The sequence below is a fragment of the Euprymna scolopes genome, chromosome 4 (assembly GCF_053919585.1).
Source record: "Euprymna scolopes isolate OS-2025 chromosome 4, ASM5391958v1, whole genome shotgun sequence".
NCBI lineage: Eukaryota > Metazoa > Mollusca > Cephalopoda > Sepiida > Sepiolidae > Euprymna > Euprymna scolopes.
The window spans coordinates 171,233,756-171,257,798 of NC_136485.1; the positions used below are offsets into that span (position 1 = coordinate 171,233,756).

General features: G+C 34.4%; 1 protein-coding gene across 3 annotated transcripts in view; it reads left to right on the forward strand.

Annotated features, from left to right (window-relative positions):
- LOC145270282 (endothelin-converting enzyme 1-like) overlaps positions 1-24,043 on the forward strand; it is a 180,223-nt gene that overhangs the window by 97,778 nt on the left and 58,402 nt on the right. For all 3 annotated transcript variants that reach the window (XM_080125928.1, XM_080125933.1, XM_080125938.1), the window contains exons 10-13: positions 3,169-3,262; positions 6,109-6,237; positions 10,616-10,714; positions 13,740-13,817. In XM_080125928.1, coding sequence (XP_079982054.1) covers positions 3,169-3,262; positions 6,109-6,237; positions 10,616-10,714; positions 13,740-13,817 — 400 coding nt within the window. The remainder of the gene's footprint in view (positions 1-3,168; positions 3,263-6,108; positions 6,238-10,615; positions 10,715-13,739; positions 13,818-24,043) is intronic.

Consider the following 24,043-nt stretch of genomic DNA (forward strand, 5'->3'; position numbering starts at 1 on the left):
TTGACCTCTATTTTTACCCCTTAAATTTTTTTTTTTTGCTCAAATCAAGTTATTAAATTAGATCCATATCCAAGAAACCTCTATCTAAAATTTCAAGTGTTTAGACCCCAAATTGTCGGAGGAGTTTGGTAGAGTTCTCAAAGGTCAAATCGTTGAACTTTGACCCCTTAACAGCCAAATTTCTGGACGAAAACCTAACGTTTATGCTGTTACGACCACCGCCACACCGGAAGTGACATTTTTAAAAGTAAGGCTAGACAATCTAAAGAAGAGGATAACTTTAAAAAATATCGGCGAAAAAAGTGCCCCCCCCCTGTAGAAAAGTGCCTAGTTGAAGGGGAAGATATTAATGTTTTTAGCCAATTTTTCGATATTTGTCGTATGAAAAATCGAACTTCAAAACGAAATAATACTGACTTGATTAGAGCCCAAAACAATAAATTTTAAGAGGTCATAATAGGGATCAAAGTTAAAAAAATAGAACGTTTTTTTTTTTTGCTCAGCATACACCTCCAAACACCCGGGCAACGCCGGGCTGAAATGCTAGTATATCTACAAAAGTGAACGTGTCTGTGTGTGTACATTTCCCTACGCAATAACTCTGTCAATTTTCAGTGTACAGACTCGAAATTTGATATACAGGTACTGTGATTTGGGAAAATCTTTGTGATCGATTTTCCGCAAGTAATTTGAGTGTTAAGGGGTTAAAGTTCAACGATTTGATCTTTGAGAACTTTACCAAACTCCTCCGACAATTGTGGGTCTAAACACTTGAAATTTAGATATAAGTTCCTTGGACATGGATATAACTTAATAACATGATTTGAGTCCAAAATAATAAATGTTAAGGGGTCAAACTTTAAAAAAATTGACCGCTTTTTTTTTTTTGCTCAACATACACTTCCGTCGATCGGGTGTTTGAATGCTAGTATATATATATATATATATATATATATATATATATATATATATATATATATATATATGAATAAAAAAGAATGCGAAAAGTATAAAAGCTTATAAATTTTCTTTATTCGTTTTTAATTGGTGACGTGCAGGAATACAAAATAATAATATTATGAAAAAAAATTAAAAAACTTTTTTCATAAGTACATTATTTTTGACCGATCCTTCAGTCTTCATCATATATATATATATATAATAGCATTTCAGCCCGGCGTTGCCCGGGTGTTTGGAAGTGTATCTTGAACAAAAAAACGGTCAATTTTTTTTTTAAACTTGAGAGAGAGAGAGAGAGAGAGAGAGAGAGAGAGAGAGAGAGAGAGAGAGAGAGAGAGAGAGAGAGAGTAAGAATATAAAAACAATTCTTTTATATAGTTCTGATTCCAAAAAATAATATTCAAAAATTTTAAAGATCATTTTAATTATTTAAATTGCAATAGATTTATGAATAAATGACAGATCAGGGTTTCATTCTATTATGATTTAATGTCATTCGAATATTATCATCTCTGGAGTTGGGAGTGTTATATTTAATAACTGTAATTCTCTCCATAAACTGACGGTCAATTACAGTAAGATATTATTCTGATCTTATACATAAGTTATTAGTGTAATAAATATCAGTACATCTGGATTCATTCTGACAAAATTAGCCATAAATACCAACTAGTAGAACAGCTTGCAATAGATATCAAAATATACTCTGAAAGCCTCATACTTAAGGATATTGCCAGCTCCTCTGGCGCACACCCGTTCAGTTCTGCAGCTTACAAGATTATTAATTGAATACTGTAGCCAGAATCACTCAACTACCTCAAACGAATATATCCCTTTCACACGACATATCAGTTATTCATCAGATTTCATTGTATCAGTTCGACTTTGTATGTTCTTATTACATGTTATTGCTATTTCTCACTTTTTTTATTTTAAGTTTCGAATCATCTTATCTGGGAACGGGGCATCCTACTAGATGCCAGACAGTCACCTGCTATCTCAGACATTCCAACTGAGAGATCTTTTTAGATTTTAAATGCTCCTTTAAATGTAATTCTTTGTATCTCTCTAGCACTTGGTTCACCTGATATATGTGAAATATATGAGTCCGGTTGCTCCTATAATTACTGGAATGATGGAGATCTTTCTAAGATTTCAGTTTCTTTTCATGTTATGCATAAGATCTTAGTATGTTTTTATCATTTTTTTTTTTACATAGGAGTCACCACTTATCAAGGCCTGGAGGCCACTCGAGGATAAGGGGGTTTCCATCTCCGCTCTGTTTAACTCCGCACCACCTTCTACTAAGGTTGCTTCTTTCTCCTTCTTGTCCTATAAAACTCTTTCGGGTTTTTCATCTCTGTTTTCTAGGTATGTAGCTGTAGGAATCGCATTATCATAAGGGATGGTGTATAACTTATTTCCAACTGTTCTTTCTGGTAAACATGTTCCTGGGACTTGCTATATTCGATATTAAACATTTTACAGATGGTCTAGTTGAAATAGTTACACACGTCTTTGTGTTTCATTGTATAGTGACCATCCCCAAGCAGAACCTTGCAACTGGATGTTGTATCGTGGAGTTGCAATATAATGAGTGTATATATGTGTGTATAAACCGATGATCGTGGATCGTCTAGTGGTTACAAATGTTCGTTGTGGGTGTGTGTATGCATGTCAGGTGGCTCACACTATTTCTATGTGGCAGAGCCTTCACTTTTTGTCATTGCTGAGACCTCTCGCCTTTTTAAAAGCATTGGTCATTTAGCTTGGATCCTCGGAGGTTCCTTTTTAGGGGTTTCCATTTGAGTGGAGACGATTTTAGGGAGGAGGGAGAGCTGATTTTAAAAGAAACATTTAAATGAAAGCTGTTTTTAGGTTTATACTTAGCCAAGGAGAACCTACAATCTATTCTTATTATTACTAGAAATAAACCTGTCAAATATCGGTGATAGACCGTACTTACATCGACGTTTGAAGGACGTGGACCGATAAACAATAGAGAGTGCATAATTCTGGTTTATTTAAAAAAAATGTTATATTTTCCGTCTGTAAATATAATAATATAAATACAATATATACAGTTAAGTTAGTCGGATTGAATGTATGCATCCGAATAAAACGTTTGAAATTGTTTATTAATGGTGTGTTGCAATTGTTGAAATGAAAACACTTAAATGTAATACATTTCAAACAACTCTTTTTCAGCACTTTGATAAACTATGCAATAAATCGTTATATGATGAAAAAGATCAACGCAATGCCTGTAAAATACAGGAACCTGGTCCATCTTCTAAGAAAAGTAAGTAATCATAGTTTTACTTTTGAAGAATTATACATTTCATTCTTTCTTTTAATCTCTCTTATTCTATTCAATGCAAAAGAGTAATAAAGAATACAAGAAAGTCATAATTCAAAAGAGTAATAAAGAATACAAGAAAGTCATAATTCAAAAGAGTAATAAAGAATACAAGAAAGTCATAATTCAAAAGAGTAATAAAGAATACAAGAAAGTCATAATTCAAAAGAGTAATAAAGAATACAAGAAAGTCATAATTCAAAAGAGTAATAAAGAATACAAGAAAGTCATAATTCAAAAGAGTAATAAAGAATACAAGAAAGTCATAATTCAAAAGAGTAATAAAGAATACAAGAAAGTCATAATTCAAAAGAGTAATAAAGAATACAAGAAAGTCATAATTCAAAAGAGTAATAAAGAATACAAGAAAGTCATAATTCAAAAGAGTAATAAAGAATACAAGAAAGTCATAATTCAAAAGAGTAATAAAGAATACAAGAAAGTCATAATTCAAAAGAGTAATAAAGAATACAAGAAAGTCATAATTCAAAAGAGTAATAAAGAATACAAGAAAGTCATAATTCAAAAGAGTAATAAAGAATACAAGAAAGTCATAATTCAAAAGAGTAATAAAGAATACAAGAAAGTCATAATTCAAAAGAGTAATAAAGAATACAAGAAAGTCATAATTCAAAAGAGTAATAAAGAATACAAGAAAGTCATAATTCAAAAGAGTAATAAAGAATACAAGAAAGTCATAATTCAAAAGAGTAATAAAGAATACAAGAAAGTCATAATTCAAAAGAGTAATAAAGAATACAAGAAAGTCATAATTCAAAAGAGTAATAAAGAATACAAGAAAGTCATAATTCAAAAGAGTAATAAAGAATACAAGAAAGTCATAATTCAAAAGAGTAATAAAGAATACAAGAAAGTCATAATTCAAAAGAGTAATAAAGAATACAAGAAAGTCATAATTCAAAAGAGTAATAAAGAATACAAGAAAGTCATAATTCAAAAGAGTAATAAAGAATACAAGAAAGTCATAATTCAAAAGAGTAATAAAGAATACAAGAAAGTCATAATTCAAAAGAGTAATAAAGAATACAAGAAAGTCATAATTCAAAAGAGTAATAAAGAATACAAGAAAGTCATAATTCAAAAGAGTAATAAAGAATACAAGAAAGTCATAATTCAAAAGAGTAATAAAGAATACAAGAAAGTCATAATTCAAAAGAGTAATAAAGAATACAAGAAAGTCATAATTCAAAAGAGTAATAAAGAATACAAGAAAGTCATAATTCAAAAGAGTAATAAAGAATACAAGAAAGTCATAATTCAAAAGAGTAATAAAGAATACAAGAAAGTCATAATTCAAAAGAGTAATAAAGAATACAAGAAAGTCATAATTCAAAAGAGTAATAAAGAATACAAGAAAGTCATACGCTCAGTCCATCGAGTTTAAAGTAGCTGATCAGCAGTTTGGTTCTCACATTTTTTAGTGAATAAAAAACAGAGTTCTGAACAGACACGTGTCCTCTATGTCAACCATCATCAATGGACCTGAGGTAATCTCGTCATCATCTGGCAAAGTCAAAAGAACTTTGCAGCAAATTCTATCCTTTGCGATTTGGGTCGTCTACCTTCCATATTTCCTCCCATGACTGAAAACACATTGTGCAATATTTATGTCTTGATTCCAAGAAAGCAACTGACAACATTCCAATCATAGTGCCCAAACAGTTCCAACCGGAACTAGCTCCTATTCTTCTAAAGTTGTTTAAATGTCTTAAGAAAAAATGCTTCCCAACATCTTGGAAAACTTCATCAGTCTGCCCTGTATTTAAAAATTCTGGAGATCGGTCATGATTTTCCAATAAATGAATCGATAGACGACCAAACTAATGTATCGTGTTCGTTGAAATAACACACACACACACACACACACACACACACACACACACACACACACACACACACACACACACACACATATATATATTAAAAAATTTCTAGGAAAAAAACTATCGATAACAATGAAATAATAAAATTAATGGCTTTACTTTATTTATACAAATATACAATAATTGAAAAGCTTTATGTATGTTGTACTTCTGCTGTGTTTAAAAGAAGGACGTCACATTGGTATATGAAAATATAACAATATATCGGTTTTTATCGGTGATGATTATAGATGGTTGGTTGTTAGGAGGGAAATTACACACATGCGAATTTGATGTACTCCACATGCTCAAATCGTGAACCAATATCGATATCCTTTTAGGTTATTATAATATAGTCATTTCTGACCATCTGAAAAACTCTCAGACATTTTTACTGAAGCCACACCTCAGAGGTGTTTTATTTGGCCATGGTCATTTTACAAAATTGACCTGATTTTGCTGTGTCTTGATTGCACCTGTGTAGCCTTTTGTTGTAAATAACTTTTCAAATATCATACTTATCTTCTTTTTGACAATTGATCAAGTTTGTTGTTTCTTCCCATGCAGGTGTCTGGTGTCAGGTTCATAATATTTATTCAAATGATCCTTTAACATTTGATATTTTTTCATTTGTTGCCAGGTGCCTGCTTTTCTCAAAATAATTTTTCGGTACACACTGGCCAGCTATTAAACATGATGTCAGATTCATAATTTTTATTCAAATGACTTTTTGGTAAATTTGATAATTATCTTGATGTTTTTTTCTTTGCTTTTGTCACCAAGTGTACGTCTTTGTCAAAATAATTTCTCGGTACACACGGCCTAGATAATTAACAACTACAGAACGCTTTTAAAAAAGCAAATTATTTTAAATACATTTTATAAAGAATTAGATTATTTTTGTAGGCGATGTTGTTAACAAAGGTTCCTAAACCCCGAGAAAAAGTGTGTGCCGATCATGTGCAGACGATTTTGCCGCGTGCGGTTAGTCGACTTTATGTGGATAGCTATTTCCCAGACACATCTAAAAAGCAGGTAAGTTTTCCTGACTCTCTAAACACAACCACGTTCTCTTTATTATATATATATATATATATATATATATATATATATATATATATATATATATATATATATATACATACATATATATATATATATATATATATATATATATATATATATATATATATATATATATATATATATATATCATGGACTCTCCTGTCGATACAACGTATGAGGTTCTGCCAACCCATATTTTTAAATTCATTTATATTTTTGTCGCCGATGACTTTTCAGTCCAGCAAGAGACCTGCAAACAAGTTCGCATATAGAACCTGAATATGGATTGGCAGCTGCTGATAGCGTTGCCACTGTCAATCGTTTTGCTCTTTTTCTGTTTTCTCTCAACTTACTTAGGCTATCATAATGAATTTTTCGAATACTTTCTTTACAATCACTCGCTTCTTTTTCAAGACTTCCATATGGTATGTTTACTACAGACAGATTACTTTTCAACATGTCCTTGTACCTAAGCCAAGGCCGCCCAACATTTCTTTTCCCAATCTGCCACCTGACTGTATATAACAATTTTTGGTATTCTGTTATCAGGCATCCTCAAGACGTGACCAATCCACCACAACTGTGACTGGAAGAGGAATGGTTCAATGCCAGATATTTTGCATTTTGTGAATAATTCCGCATTTGAAACGTTGTTGTGGAGAGTAAGACCACAAATCAAACGTAGACAGCTTTTATGGAATGCGTCTAACTGATGAATGTGATGTCTGTACGGAGTCCATGACTCAGAGCCGTAAAGAAGGATAGAGAAAACAACAGCATGATAAAAAAGAATTTTTGTGTCCAGTCGGATAACCCTTTCATCCCACAAGTGGTGACGAAGGCTTTCAAAGACACACGTTGCCTTAGCAATCCTGTGAACAATTTCATCATCAAGGGATCCACTATGATTATCTTTGCTGTCGAGGTAGAGAAACGATTTAACATAATTTATATCAAGACCATCTACTTTCAGTTTACGCATCGGGAAATCTATACTCAGGTAGATTTTGCCTTACACCTCCAACTTGCTTTGGGGTAGGGGAAGACTGATGTACTACCTCAGTCTTTTTATGCTTATTGTCAGTCCAAAGGGCCTAGATGCGGCTGAAAATTGATTGGGAAGAGCCTGCGCTTCCTCGAAGGATGTTGCCACCAGAGCAGCATCGTTGGCAAAAAGCAAATCGCAAATAACTTCTGTTCTGAGAAGAGTTTTGGCTTTGAAGTGTTAATGGTTAAACAATCCACCAGATGACCGAAAATGAAACTTGACACCAGTGTCCATGTCATCACTAAATGCATGTTTCAGCATAAGTGAGAAGAAAAGCGCAAAGAGAACTGGTGCCATTACACACCCGGACATCATGCCATCAGAGACAACATTAGTCCTCATCCCCTCATGAAAAGAAATATTCATGCTTAGCATGCTCTCAGGAATACCAAGCTTTCTCAAGACCTGCGAAAGAGCGTCACGATTCACAGTATCAAAGGTTTTCATCAGGTCAACAGACACCATATACAAATCCTGATTTCTCTTCTGGACCTTTTCTGCCACTTGAAAGAGTGAAAATATCGTGTCAGTGGTGCCGCGACCCAACCAAAAACTACACTGGGTCTCACCTCATCGACGAGATGCTTAATGATTTTGTTTAGAATGAGTCTATCCAGCATCTTTCCAGCAACCGAAAGTGGAGATATCTCACAATGGTTGTCACAAACATTCTTGACTCTCTTATTCTTGTAGAGGTATATGATGCAGGCGTCTATGGAACCTGACCTGCTTTCCATATCTTCACATAAAGAGTATGAAGTTTTTTCACCAAAAAGTTTCCACCATATTTATACACCTCCGAAGGAATTGGTCATTTGGTAATGGTAATTTACCAGCTGCGATTTGCTTGATGGATACACATACTTCTTCATAAGTTCAAACGACAATTCCGGTATTTCTGCACTCTGTGGGACGGAGGATATGATAAAAGACGTGTTTAAGACATTTTCAAAGTGCTCCTTCCAACGGTTGAGAATATCTGTTTTGTCAGTGACGAGTGCTTCTCCATTAGCAGTGCTTAAGGGGGACGCACCACTCTTCTGAGGACCAAATACTTCCTTCAAACCATCGTAGAAATCCTTTAAGATTTTGCTGTCAGCGGCTTTAGTGTATCACCAGCGTTCTTTCATGGCTCTGAGGGCTCGTTGAACTTCACCTTTACACTTTTTATAAGCTGTGTGGTTTGCTGTCGAGTTTTTGTCGTCTATCCAAGTTTTGTGTAGTTATATAGTTAGGTCATGTCATATGCTACTGGTACCATGTAACCCAGTACTACCTGCCTCATAGTCAGGTCACCGGCGACTAAACTGGTTCCCCCACCACTTGTTTGGTGAGGAGGGTGGCTAGTCTCCTTGAAGGATTAAAAACAAGACCTTTCAAAGGGCGAATGAAGCCCTTTTCAGGGTCAACGGTCAACTAGCACCGTGTATATATCCAGGAACTAACATTCCAGAAACGTCCATACAATGCAGACACGGCAAAGAAATACTCCCCGGCAAGTGATAGTAATATTGAGCAATTAAGTGTTCGTCTCAGCTCTAATACAGAATACTAGTCCGAATAAGCGAAATAAGATTTGGATGTCATCATCAAATGCTGTAAAGATGAAACAGTTGTTTATATTAGATTTATTACGACTTTCTGAACGGATTTAATGAAATCTCCAAAGAATTATCTTGAGTATATAACAAATAAGAACTTAAGTCACTCGAGAAAATGTATAGCTTCACCTGACAATGTAAGGATAGGATAAATTCTTAATTAGGCTTTACTTCTCTATGTCGTATAATGTATTCTAGAAGTTATGTCATGGAAACACTGTAAATCAAAATCGATTTATCTGATCAGTCTAAAATTTTGCATGTTAATGATTGTTGCATACTTCGAAAATGGGAAGGTGAAATTCCATGAAAATTTCGACCATGGCCGAATTCGGCAAAGTCAAGGTCAAAAGCCAAGGTCATATAAAACGTGGGATTTCATACAATATAGTAGCGAGTCGTTACAATAAACAGAAAGGAACTTAGCACCAAAAGTGTGACTTTAACTTCTTCCGAGACCTTCATTTTTTATTAAGATTCATCTTAGTTTATTTTTGATCAGTTCATATGCGTGTCATGTTGGTACAGTGGTAACGTCACCAACTTTGAATTCTACAGTTTTGCCTTCGGTTTCGATTCTAGCTGATCGCACCCAAATATTTTTTGTACTATTGAAATCACGACTCTATAATAATATATATGAAATCTGGAAAATTAAAATATCATATTTAAGCGTATTTTACAACCGGGCAAAGCCGGTCTCATCCTTCCACTAGTTACTGATAATACATCCAAAATCAAGCTGCTACCTTTTCAACACTACCATTAACTACCAACTTGGCGCCAATTGAAATGAACGGCCCTTATTTCGAGGAAGCAAGCTGTTTTGACACACTTCTAGGAGTTACGTTCACTCCTGAATTGAAATTGATGATCAACATCAAATCCGTTGCCAAAACCACAAGAAAAATAGTGGGATTATTCAGACACTGCACAAAGTATTTCATTACCAACGTAATTTTCTATCTGTACAAAAGCCAAACACGTCTTAAGATGAAATACTGTTGTCACATTTGAGAAGGACATACTAAAATTACCCTTTTCATGCCTTGGCAGGGTAAAAAAAAAAACTTTCGAAATCTAGTGGATGATGACTTTTTCGTCTCCTTACTTCCTCTTTCTCACAGAAGAGACGTTTCGAGTCTATCTCTGCAATTTCTCCTTACATTTATAGTAGCTGATCGACTGAGTTTCAATCCATGCATCTCCACCTTCCCGGAATAACTTTTGCAACAAATACTCGTCTAACTGCAAGAACTGTCAACAATTTCCCTCACCTTCTATCTGTGATTAAAAATCAACAAAATCGCCTTCTTTCTTAGAACTGTCCATCTGTGGAACATAATATCGTGGGACTGCTTCCCAGTTGACTATAACATGGTCGTTTTTAAGTCTAATCTAGACAATTTCTTATTGAGTTGTCCTCTTATATAATTAGATCTTATCAAGTTCCACCATTACTGTGTTTTCTCACTGTCTATCTGGCATTCATTAACTCTTACCCTCAAGTGGCTTTCAGGCCTTGATAAGTGATGACCCCCAAGTAAAAAAAAAATCAATGAAAATGCAACACAAACTAATAAAAATTGCATTTTTATCTATCAACATGTTAATTATTGCGATTGAAAATATTCGTTTAATAATTTCTTGTTTTATTTACAAATCTTTAAAGATAAGGCGATTGTTTTCCTTTCAACAGGCTATTGACCTCGTACTCAGTTTACGAAATTCTCTGGAAAAGATGTTTCAAGAAACACAATGGATGGACGACGAGACTCGTACGGCCGCCATAGCAAAGGTAAGACAATTTCTTGGTACAGAAAAGGTTTTGCGCCTATAGTTGTTTTTATCGACTATAATTATCCGGGTAAACAATAGGTAGACCATTTTATATATGGTTTTTTAAATTTATAGACCAACCATTTTATATATAGTTTTTAAATTTATCGACCAACCATTTTATATATAGTTTTTAAAATTATAGACCAAGCATTTTATATATAGTTTTTGTAAATTCATAGACCAAGCATTTTATATACAGTTTTTTAAATTATAGACCAAGCATTTTATATATAGTTTTTAAATTTATAGACCAAGCATTTTATATATAGTTTTTAAATTTATAGACCAAACATTTTATATATAGTTTTTAAATTTATAGACCAAGCATTTTATAAACAGTTTTTTAAATTATAGACCAAGCATTTTATATATAGTTTTTAAATTTATAGACCAAGCATTTTATATATAGTTTTTGTAAATTTATAGACCAAGCATTTTATATATAGTTTTTAAATTTATAGACCAAGCATTTTATATACAGTTTTTTAAATTATAGACCAAGCATTTTATATATAGTTTTTAAATTTATAGACCAAGCATTTTATATATAGTTTTTAAATTTATAGACCAAGCATTTTATATATAGTTTTTAAATTTATAGACCAAGCATTTTATATACAGTTTTTTAAATTATAGACCAAGCATTTTATATATAGTTTTTAAATTTATAGACCAAGCATTTTATATATAGTTTTTAAATTTATAGACCAAGCATTTTATATATAGTTTTTAAATTTATAGACCAAGCATTTTATACACAGTTTCTAAAATTTATAGACCAAGCATTTTATATATAGTTTTTAAATTTATAGACCAAGCATTTTATAAACAGTTTTTTAAATTTATAGACCAAGCATTTTATATACAGTTTTTTAAATTTATAGACCAAGCATTTTATATACAGTTTTTTAAATTATAGACCAAGCATTTTATATACAGTTTTTTAAATTATAGACCAAGCATTTTATATATAGTTTTTAAATTTATAGACCAAGCATTTTATATATAGTTTTTAAATTTATAGACCAAGCATTTTATATATAGTTTTTAAATTTATAGACCAAGCATTTTATAAACAGTTTTTTAAATTATAGACCAAGCATTTTATATATAGTTTTTAAATTTATAGACCAAGCATTTTATATATAGTTTTTAAATTTATAGACCAAACATTTTATATATAGTTTTTAAATTTATAGACCAAGCATTTTATAAACAGTTTTTTAAATTATAGACCAAGCATTTTATATATAGTTTTTAAATTTATTGACCAAGCATTTTATATATAGTTTTTGTAAATTTATAGACCAAGCATTTTATATACAGTTTTTTAAATTTATAGACCAAGCATTTTATATACAGTTTTTTAAATTATAGACCAAGCATTTTATATATAGTTTTTAAATTTATAGACCAAGCATTTTATATATAGTTTTTAAATTTATAGACCAAGCATTTTATATATAGTTTTTAAATTTATAGACCAAGCATTTTATATACAGTTTTTTAAATTATAGACCAAGCATTTTATATATAGTTTTTAAATTTATAGACCAAGCATTTTATATATAGTTTTTAAATTTATAGACCAAGCATTTTATATATAGTTTTTAAATTTATAGACCAAGCATTTTATACACAGTTTCTAAAATTTATAGACCAAGCATTTTATATATAGTTTTTAAATTTATCGACCAAGCATTTTATATATAGTTTTTAAAATTTATAGACCAACCATTTATATATAGTTTTTAAATTCATTTATATATTTCTGTTAGTATGCCTACCATTTTACTTTTTCTCATAAAACTACCAGGCCGATAAGGCCGAAATTTTGTATAAGCATTTGTAATGTGCAGCGGACTAAGTATTATGGTATTAGGTAGGGATTAGGCACAACAATACCATATTTACTCTGACTGAAATTTTATAGGGACATTTGTAATAATAAGGTGAAGCGAAGTAATTATTATAGTATCTGTTCGATGCACGGATTTTAAAGATTAATATGAATTGATAGGCCTTATTCACCACAATACCACATTTACTCTAGAAGTTTTATCGGAAAATACTGATCCGATCTAGCTGGAATCGTGTATTCGTGACATTTGTGACAATAAGCTACAGTAAAGTAAGTATTATTCTAAGAAGTATGACGCTTATCTCTTCTGTGGCCTTTCAAATTCACTAATATATATATATATATATATATATATATATATATATATATATATATATATATATATATATATATATATATATATATAAGAAGTATGGCGTAGTTTGCTTGAAGCATTGTTAGAGAATAAAAGTTATTTTTAGAAGGCTAAAACAATGCAGGAATGTATAGTCGTTGTGTGAAGATAAATAAATAAATAAATAAATAAATAAATGAACAATAAATAATTCAATAACTGTGGGTGGAATTTAATTCCAAATGTCCTTCCGGCTAATAACCCATCGTCAGTGGAAAAATAAATCCTCTCTCTTGGATGTAAATTGCAATTTACATCCAAGACAAAGGATTTATTTTTCCACTGACGATGGGTTATTAGCCGAAAGGACATTTGGAATTAAATTCCACCCACAGTTAAAATTTATAGGAAGTAGTATTAAATGCCAAATGCGCATTTGATTCCATATAGTCCGATTGTGGTAATAGAAACGTATATGTATACAGTCAGTGTACGTTTGTAAATGGTCCAAAGGTGTTTGTCGGTACAGGTATTTTCGTGTTATATCCGTTAAGAGGCGTTAATCATTAAACATGCATTAAGCGTGGTGAAGCAAGTCTGCTTCTCAACTCTCAGCAACCACTGAAGATTTCGGACTTGCCGTTTGATTATTCATAGGGCGAGATTTACGTAATTATAGACAGCTTTGTACACTGTACACACGTTAGGGCTATGTTTAGATATTATTACAATTAATGGTTTGATGTTTTGTTTCCAATAAATATTTTTTTTTAATTTCCCTTTCAGGTTGAATCTGTACTACCTTTCATTGGTTATGATGACTCCATAAAAAATAACACCATCCTAGATACAAATTATAAAATTGTAAGTAAAAATATACACATCATATTGATCGTGGCACAGTTTTAATATTCTTTTATTATTTCAATACAATTAGCAATTCTGATTCTATTTTTTTTTATTTTTAAATATATATAGTCCAAAAAATGTGAAGGGATTATTAGGATCTAAGGATGTCAAACTTCCTACCTCTTAGGGAAAGATAAATCATACCGAATTTAATTATCCCTAAAATTAAAAACAAAATCCTCATGTGTGTGTGTGTGTGTATATATATATATATATATATATATATTAGCAAAAGTACCCGTCGTTGACTGGGTTCAAAAATAGCCTACAGAAAATAGACTCTGATTTATGAAAGTATGTTAGGTTATGAACAGAAAGGGTTGTAAAAGGATAGCTTCGAATTTCGGGGTATCAAAACCAAAGCAAAATATGATGAAAGTAAAAATAAAATAGATAAACCCCATAATTTATTATACCATACCTGTTCACACTGAAACACTTATCACACTATTCTGTGGATCTTTATTAAAAAACCTTGTTAAACTTTGTGACATATTTCCATTCTATGGAGGTCAGGCGCGAACGAACACCCCATACTTTTATTATACCATATTTCTTCAAACTGAAACATAATTGATCTCCCAAAACACATACTTAAATCATTCATGCTGATAAAACGACCATCTATGGCAACACATCAAAAGCCGTAAATGACAAAGTTCTCTCTAATTCTCTCTTCTCTCATCTTGAGCACATGGTACAACGGGGGAAGAGGTGGCTGGTCACTTTTAATGCATCCAAAACCAAGCTTCTATCTTTACATCATCAACGTTCTGATCCCCATCTGGCATCAATTGAAATGGATGGCTCTCGTCTTGGAGAGGCTCAATGTTTTGACAAGCTTCTGGGTTTGACCTTTACTCCTGATCTGAAATGGAACACGTACATCAAATCTGTTGCCAGGGATGCTGGGAAAATGGTGGGATCCTTCTATCGCTCCAGAAGATATCTCACTACTGATGCAATTCTCTATCTGTATAAAAGCCAAGTACGTCCAAGAATGGAGTACTGCTGCCACATCTGGGCAGGAGCTGCTAAAAACAGCCTATCCTGCCTTGACAGAGTACAAAATAGACTTCGTGGTTTAGTGGGGGATGCCCTTTTCTCTACCCTGCAACCTCTCTCCCACAAAAGAGACGTTGCGAGCCTGTCTTTTTTTTATCATTATTTCCATGGCAGGTGCTCGTCTGAGCTCCAATCCCTCGTCCCCCCTCGCCAATCTTTCACGAGAAACACCCATCTGGCTGAAACTACTGTCAATAATTACCCCCCACTCTTTATCTGTGCCTAAATCCAAACGGGGTTTCCGTGAGCAAAGTTTCTTTCTTAGAACTGCACGCCAGTGGAACTCTCTGCCGCTTGCCTGTTTCCTACCTGACTACAACTTGGACGTCTTCAAGTCCAACATAAAAAAAAACTCCTGACAAACCGCCCCCTTAAGTAAGACACTCTATCAAAACCCCCAATAGATTGCTACAATACTCATTGATTACTGTACACGCAATAACCCTTATCCCTGAGTGACCCCCTTGTAAAAAAAAAAATACTTACGCAGATAGATATGAAAAGTCTTTATTAAAGTTTGTGCCTATTTCCATTCTATGGGAGCCAGGCGCTAATGCAGACACCACAATTTTATTATACCATCCCTATTTAAGTTAAAACATACTTATCAAAGTATTATTATGTATATCTATATCAAAAACACTTGTAAACGTTTTTTTTTAATTTTTTAATTTTTTATTTCCATACTTTGTGGACCAGGCGCGTACGTAGACCCCACAATTTTAATGAATCATCATTATGCCAGATCAAACATACCCATTCCTGTGTCTCGATACATCTTCTATCATTATATGTAATCAGTTTTTTAAAATAGTCAACCATATAGGAGCCTATTCGTGACCAGACACACACAGACGTTCAGCTTTATATTATAGATATATGACAAAAATCATCATATATATAAATATATATAATTATTTTCATATATAACATTCAGGTACGTAAAAATAATATATATATATGTGTGTGTGTGTGTGGGTGTGTGTGTGTATACATATATATGTATACATATATGTAGGCACCGCCAAAAAATGGCCGAAAAATCAAGTTGTTTTTTTTTATAACGAAATTACATTTATTAAAATCCATTATTTCTGAGTAACCTTTTTTTTCCAGAAAGATAAAACCCTGAATTTTATTATATAGAAAGCAGAATAATGTAAACTTTTTCTACTATTTTTAATTAAATTTTAAATGTTAAGTTTTCTCCAAAAGTTAACAATTGGCGTTTTTTGTTTTGCACAAAAAACGTATATAAATAGTTAAAAAAGAAGGTTTTTGAAAGAATTAATTTATTTATTTCTTGTCTAACTAAGATTTAGGATGATTTTCTAAGATAATATGCAAAAATATTATAATATAAGTACCTGGATTTCAAATAATTCCACTTATTCATATAGGCAACCAGTTCCTTCGAGTCGATTTGATTACTGTTTACATTTGTACTTGATAAAAAGCAAACTACGGAAGACCAAAAAGCCAAAAAAAATGACTTATTTTTCAATGACGAAAATTTCAATGTATTATTAACGCTGAGGCTGGCCAGTACCAGATGGATGACCATTTGTATGAGTTTGGTTTTTAATGTGTATGTGTGTGGGGGCCAGGCTCTCCAAAAAGGGGAGGGGGCAATTTAAAGCAGAATAAAAAAAAAAATTATTTCAGCGCGTTTGGTCCACCGAAGTCGAAAGGCGGTAAACGTTTCCAAACTTGATCGAAAAGATAATGATATTTTTAATACAAAGGGCACAATATTTATCGTTTTTTTTTGTATCGATTCTTCAAAGCATTCCCTGTTTAATAATAGTCATGCATTATTCGGCTCGCTAAAAAGAAATTGTTAATTTATTTATCAAAGATTTTAAAATGGCTTTTTTCGTATAAATATTAAAAAAAATTTTTTTGTTTTGCTTAACTTAAATTAATTATTTTACTTAACATATTCACTGAATTTCACATTTCAAAACTCAAAAGCGGGATAATTAAACACAATCGAAGTTCTGATATTCAGACGTCAAAATAAGGTATGCAAACAAGTTTTTTTTTTTTTAAATCTATAATCCCGTCCCTTACAACAACATAATATGTTTTGTTCAGTTTCAGATGATTATTTTAAGCATATTTGGAACCCCCTCAAAACAAGGGGGGTTGTAAGCAATATATATATATATATATATATATATATATATATATATATATATATATATATATATATATATGTGTGTGTATATATCGTTTATGAAAAATAAGTACACTGTTATAAAGTTCATTCTTCTCTTAATAATCGCTGAAAATTTCGTATTGATCGGATAATTACCTGATTTTTGGTAGATTTTTAAAAAGACGGTCCGTCAAAAAGTACTTACCTGCCCCCCCCCCAGTTTTGGCGGTGCCTACATATGTGTGTGTGCGTGTGCGCACGCGCGTGTGTCCATCGAAAGGGGCCAGGTAAAGCAGATGGTGGAAGGAAAGATAAATGAGACAAGAAGTGGTGGTAGATATGATAGAGTAAATAACATTACTTGTAAGAAAATGACGTAAATAAGTGACGTAAAATGTAAAAAAGACGTGATCATATGGTAGGAAAGCGACAATAAAAAAGGAAACAGACTTCCTACTAAAATAACAGCAACGTCAGAACAAAAAGAGTAAGAGAGTGATGTATATAAATAAATGACGTAAATAAAAAAGAGAAGGAAGAGTGTAAAAGGAAAAAAAGAAGTAAACAAAAAAAAAGATAAAGAACTCTGTAGCAGAGGCAGCTAGGGCTGAAGCTATTGATATATCTAAAGTCTTTGACAAAGTCTGGCATGAAGGATTTTTCAGAAAAATTAAATCTTCTGGTATTTCTGGATGAATACTTAACATCTGAACAACACGATATTAATGCAGGTGTGCCTCAGCGGTCGATCCTTGAACAATTATAATTCCTGATATTCATAAATGACTTCCCTGATAAAATCGTGTCTTAGATGGTTATCTTTACAAATGGCACCCTGCTCTATAACAGACAAGAGAGAAAAACGGATGCGCACATATCTAGGAAAATTAAAGAAACAGTCTTTCATCAGTAGTGAAATGCGTCCGTAAGTAGATGGTAACGTTTAATGCTACTAAAACTAAGTTTCTTTCCTTTAAAAACTTGTTGCAATATTTTTTGCCCTATAATGGGGTAGTGATTTAATTGCTGCCCACCTCAGCAATATTTGGCACAAGGCCGAGAAAGTGGGGATCTAAAGCGAGCTTCCCTAAAGGAGGGGCACTCTTGCAAGTGCAAAAATTGCCTGAGTAACCCCCCTCGGCATTTTCCTGTCGAGGCGCCTCAGGTGACAAGCAATAATCTTGCTCCACCCGAAAGCAAGGTGGCAAGGCCTAGGAGATTCCCGGCCCCTCACCTGTCGGGCTGAGTGTCAAGAACTGATCCGGGACGTGTACTACTACCCTGTCTCCATGCAGCCGAAGCCATTAGGAGACACGTCCCATCATAAGAACTATAATGGGGTAGATATTTATCTGCTGTCCACTGCAGCAAAATGTGTCACAAGGCTGGAAGGTGGAGAGTAGGCAAGCTCCCCTAAAGAAGGGGCACTCTTGCCTCAACAAAAATTGCCTGGGCACTCCTGTCCGCATTCCCCGGTAGGGGCGCCTCAGGTGACAAACAATAAACTTGCTCCACCTGAAAGCCGGATGGCAAGGCTTGGGAGGAAGGACCTTCTAGGTGATACCCAAGCTGTATACCTCAGTCCGACAGGTGCTGGGCCAGTTCCCGACCCCTCACCTATCGGGCTGAGTGTAAAGAACGGATCCTTGACATGTACTACTACCCTGTCTCTCTGCAGCCGAAGCTGCTAGAAGACACATCCCATCATAAGAACTATAATGGGGTATATATTTAAATGCTGCCCACATCAGCATTATTTGGCACAAGGCCTGGAAAGTGGGATACCTGCAGGCTCCCCTAAAGGAGGGGCACTCCTGCAATTTTAAAAATTGCCTGAGTAACCCCGTCGGCATTCCCTGGTCGGGGCGCCTCAGGCAGCAAGCAATAAACTTGCCCCACCGGAAAGCCCGGTGGCAAGGCCTGGGAGGGTGGACTTCCTAGGTATTACCCAGGCGGTGTACCTCAGTCCAACAGGTGCTGGGCCGGTTCCCGGTCCTTCACCTGTTGGGCTGAGTGTCAAGTGATGAATCCTTGACTGGTACAACCCTGTCTCCATGCAGCCGAGGCCGCTAGGAGACATCCCATCATAAAGGAATTATAATGGGGTATGATCCCGCACAGTCAGGAGATTCTATTTATAAACGATGCTGCTAGGAACTGACGAATCAAATTAATTCACATTTCCTACCAACCAATCAGAAACCAGAATTACTCCGTAAATATTAAACCTTTTCTGTAGCAATTTCGCATATGTTTTCTTCATGTCAACATGGGAAGAATATTTTGCACTGGATTCCAACTCAAGAATTGTCTACTGAGAACCAGTCACCTCCAGGACTTGTGTAGAACAACTAACTATCGGAAACTGTTCTGTCTACTGAGAACCAGTCACCTCTAGGACTTGTGTAGAACAACTAACTATCGGAAACTGTTCTGTCTGCTGAGAACCAGTCACCTCCAGGACTTGTGTAGAACAACTAACCATCGGAAACTGTTCTGTCTACTGAGAACCAGTCACCTCTAGGACTTGTGTAGAACAACTAACTATCGGAAACTGTTCTGTCTGCTGAGAACCAGTCACCTCCAGGACTTGTGTAGAACAACTAACTATCGGAAACTGTTCTGTCTACTGAGAACCAGTCACCTCCAGGACTTGTGTAGAACAACTAACCATCGGAAACTGTTCTGTCTACTGAGAACCAGTCACGTCTAGGACTTGTGTAGAACAACTAACCATCGGATACTGTTCTGTCTGCTGAGAACCAGTCACCTCTAGGACTTGTGTAGAACAACTAACTATCGGAAACTGTTCTGTCTGCTGAGAACCAGTCACCTCTAGGACTTGTGTAGAACAACTAACTATCGGAAACTGTTCTATCTACTGAGAACCAGTCACGTCTAGGACTTGTGTAGAACAACTAACTATCGGAAACTGTTCTGTCTGCTGAGAACCAGTCACCTCCAGGACTTGTGTAGAACAACTAACCATCGGAAACTGTTCTGTCTACTGAGAACCAGTCACCTCTAGGACTTGTGTAGCACAACAAACTATCGGAAACTGTTCTGTCTGCTGAGAACCAGTCACCCCCAGGACTTGTGTAGAACAACTAACCATCGGAAACTGTTCTGTCTGCTGAGAACCAGTCACCTCTAGGACTTGTGTAGAACAACTAACTATCGGAAACTGTTCTGTCTACTGAGAACCAGTCACGTCTAGGACTTGTGTAGAACAACTAACCATCGGATACTGTTCTGTCTGCTGAGAACCAGTCACCTCTAGGACTTGTGTAGAACAACTAACCATCGGAAACTGTTCTGTCTACTGAGAACCAGTCACCTCTAGGACTTGTGTAGAACAACTAACTATCGGAAACTGTTCTGTCTGCTGAGAACCAGTCACCTCCAGGACTTGTGTAGAACAACTAACTATCGGAAACTGTTCTGTCTGCTGAGAACCAGTCACGTCTAGGACTTGTGTAGAACAACTAACTATCGGAAACTGTTCTGTCTGCTGAGAACCAGTCACCTCTAGGACTTGTGTAGAACAACTAACTATCGGAAACTGTTCTGTCTACTGAGAACCAGTCACGTCTAGGACTTGTGTAGAACAACTAACTATCGGAAACTGTTCTGTCTGCTGAGAACCAGTCACCTCCAGGACTTTTGTAGAACAACTAACCATCGGAAACTGTTCTGTCTACTGAGAACTAGTCACCTCCAGGACTTGTGTAGAACAACTAACTATCGGAAACTGTTCTGTCTGCTGAGAACCAGTCACCTCCAGGACTTGTGTAGAACAACTAACCATCGGAAACTGTTCTGTCTACTGAGAACTAGTCACCTCCAGGACTTGTGTAGAACAACTAACTATCGGAACCTTTTCTGAAACTAAACATGGCTTACACCTCTAGAAAACTACTAAAACTTACTCAACCACCGAGTGCCATAACACATAACACATAACACCCTACCATTTAGACTTATTATTATTATTATTATTATTATTATTATTATTATTATTATTATTATTATTATAATAAAAAAAAACTACTACTGGCTTTTTTTTCACCTCAAACAATGCACAGGGTCACTTAATCATGAGGGGCTACTATTGGGATTAGATTTGCAGGGAAACTATTTATAGAGTGTGACAGCAAGGCATCTGTTCACATTACACTTATATTTCTGCATATCAGTACAGTCAGGGAAGCAAGGGCCAGGAAGGGAATTTCAAAGTCCAGCAGTCCGAGGGAAAAAGCTATTTGAGTAGATTGCTTTAATGGTATCTGGGGTCTCTACAATGTAAGGGTAGGATTTTAGATGCTTGTCGTCAAGGAGGTACTAGTGCTCGGAGTTAGAGTACTTGCCATTGAAAAACTTGTAAAACAGGCAAACGGATACCACGTTTCGGCGATGAGACAGAGGTTGGAGTTTAGTTGATTGATGATTTAATGCTTAGATCTTACAAACTTCTCAGTTTAACATTCACAGGAATTGAAATAAATACATTGAGGACATTGCCAAGACTGCTGCAAAGAAGGTGATCTTTCGCTATCATGTTAGAAAATTACTCACAAGAGAGAATCCTACATCTTTACAAAGCCACAATTCACCTATGCATAGAGTATTGCTGCCACATATGGGCTGGTGCTTCTACCACTAGTCTCTTACTCCTTAGACATTGTTGAAATCCTTAAATGCCAGAAAGACTTCTACTTCCATTTGAAAAGTATTATAGTTGAGCCCTGTTTAAAAATTTGAGATAAAAGTCGTTCATATTAGCGCGATAGCAACGTTCCTAGTTCTGTTGTCGAATACTATCTGCTTGTTTACTTTGAATGCCTGTCGACATGGCATTTATAGATATTTAACTTCCGCCGATTTTTGTGTTAATTGCCGGTGGCGTTGAGGTAAAGAATTTATCTTACAAAATCAAGCATAACAGTAATTATTTCTTACATTCGTGACTGTGTAAGCACGAAACACTAATGTTTGTAGGTATAAAGATTTATTTGAAAAATGCGATATTGATCTCTCTCTCTCTCTCTCTCTCTCTCTCTCTCTCTCTCTATATATATATATATATATATATATATATATATGTGTATATGTATATATATGTATATATGTATATATAAAAGGTGTTTTGAAGGCTTACAATGCAGGAATGTACAGCCGTGGGCAGATAAATAAACAAATATTAAATAATTTAATATTTTTTATTTACCTGATTAGTTTGTTTTTTCTTTCTTTTTTTTCAACTGTGGATGGTAATATATATATATATATATATATATATATATATATATATATATTAGGTTGATGAAAAAACTATTGTTTTCTCACATATGTTATTTTGTGCATGATTTCTGAATTAATTCACTGATATATATATAGCCATGTTATATATAATTTTGATGCGCGTTTTTCACTCTATCGAATCGGGTTAGGGTTAGGGTTAAGGTTAGGGTATCGAATTGTGTTATTCGTTACCTATCTCAATCTCTGCAATAATTTTTTGCAGGCTTTTCAACAGCATGGACAAAATTCAAATCCGCACAATTTTCTTGTTCCAGTTCTAGGCCGAAATGCTACCAAGACAGCTCGTAATATCAATGATGTATTTGGCACAGGGACCACTAACAAACGTGTGGCACAACGGTGGTTCAAGAAATTTTGCAATGGTAACGAGAGCCTCGAAGATGACAACAGTCATGGCCGACCGACTGCGATTGATAACGAACATTTGAAACCCTTAACTGAAGCCAATCCTTACAAAACCACATGCGAAGTTGCTGTTGAATTCGAAGTCAACCACTCAACAGTCGTTCGCCATTTAAAGCAAATAGAGAAGTCAAAAAGGTTGGATAAATGGGTGCCGCATGAATTGAACGATAATAAAAAATATTGTCGTTTTAAGGAGTCTTCTACGTTCCTTCTGCGCAACAAAACGACCCATTTCTCGAGCGGATTGTGACGTGTAATGAGAAGTGGATCTTCTACCACAACTGGCGACGTTCAGCAAAGTGGTTAGAAGCTCCACAACATTTCCCGAAGCTGAAATTGCACACAAAAAATTATGGTGACTGTTTGGTGGCCTGCAGCCGGTCTTATCCATCACAGCTTCTTGAATCCGGGTGAAATGATTATGGCGGAGAAGTACTGCCAACAAATTGATGAAATGCACCTGAAGCTCCAACATATGTGCCCGAGATTGAAGGGACCAATTCTCCTCCATGACAACGCTCGTCCGCATATTGCTCAACTGACCCTGCAGAAGTTGAGTGAATTGGGCTATGAGACTTTGCCTCATCTGCCATATTCACCGGAGTTCTTGCCCACCGATTATCATTTTTTTCAAGCAACTTACTACACGAAAAAATGCTTCAAAGCCAAGATGATCCTTAATCGGCTTTCAATGACTTCATCGCTTCCATAATTCCGGATTTCTATGTTAAGAAGATAAATAAACTTGTTTCTTGTTGGCAAAAATGTGTCGATTAATAAAGTTTATTATGAAAGGAGTTATGATATTTTGAAGAATGTCAAGAAACAACATTATTTTTGCACAAACATAATATATATATATATATATATATATATATATATATATATATATATATATACACATATATATATATATATATATATATATATATATATATATATATATATATATACACGAGGTGCCTTCAAGAAGTTTCCAGACTTTTTTCGTCTGGGCACTTTTATTGATAGTACACACATGAAACTCTAGTCCCCTTTGAAGTACTCTTCGGATGTAATGGACTTGTTTTACCGTTCCAAAACCTTCTGGGAAGCACTATGGAAGTCCTCTTGTGTGAGCATGTTTATCACCCTCGTCACTGCCTCTTCATCTCCTCAATTGTCTCATGACGACAGCCTCTATAGATTTTTTTAGGCTTAAGGAATAACCAAAAGTCACAGAGAGCAA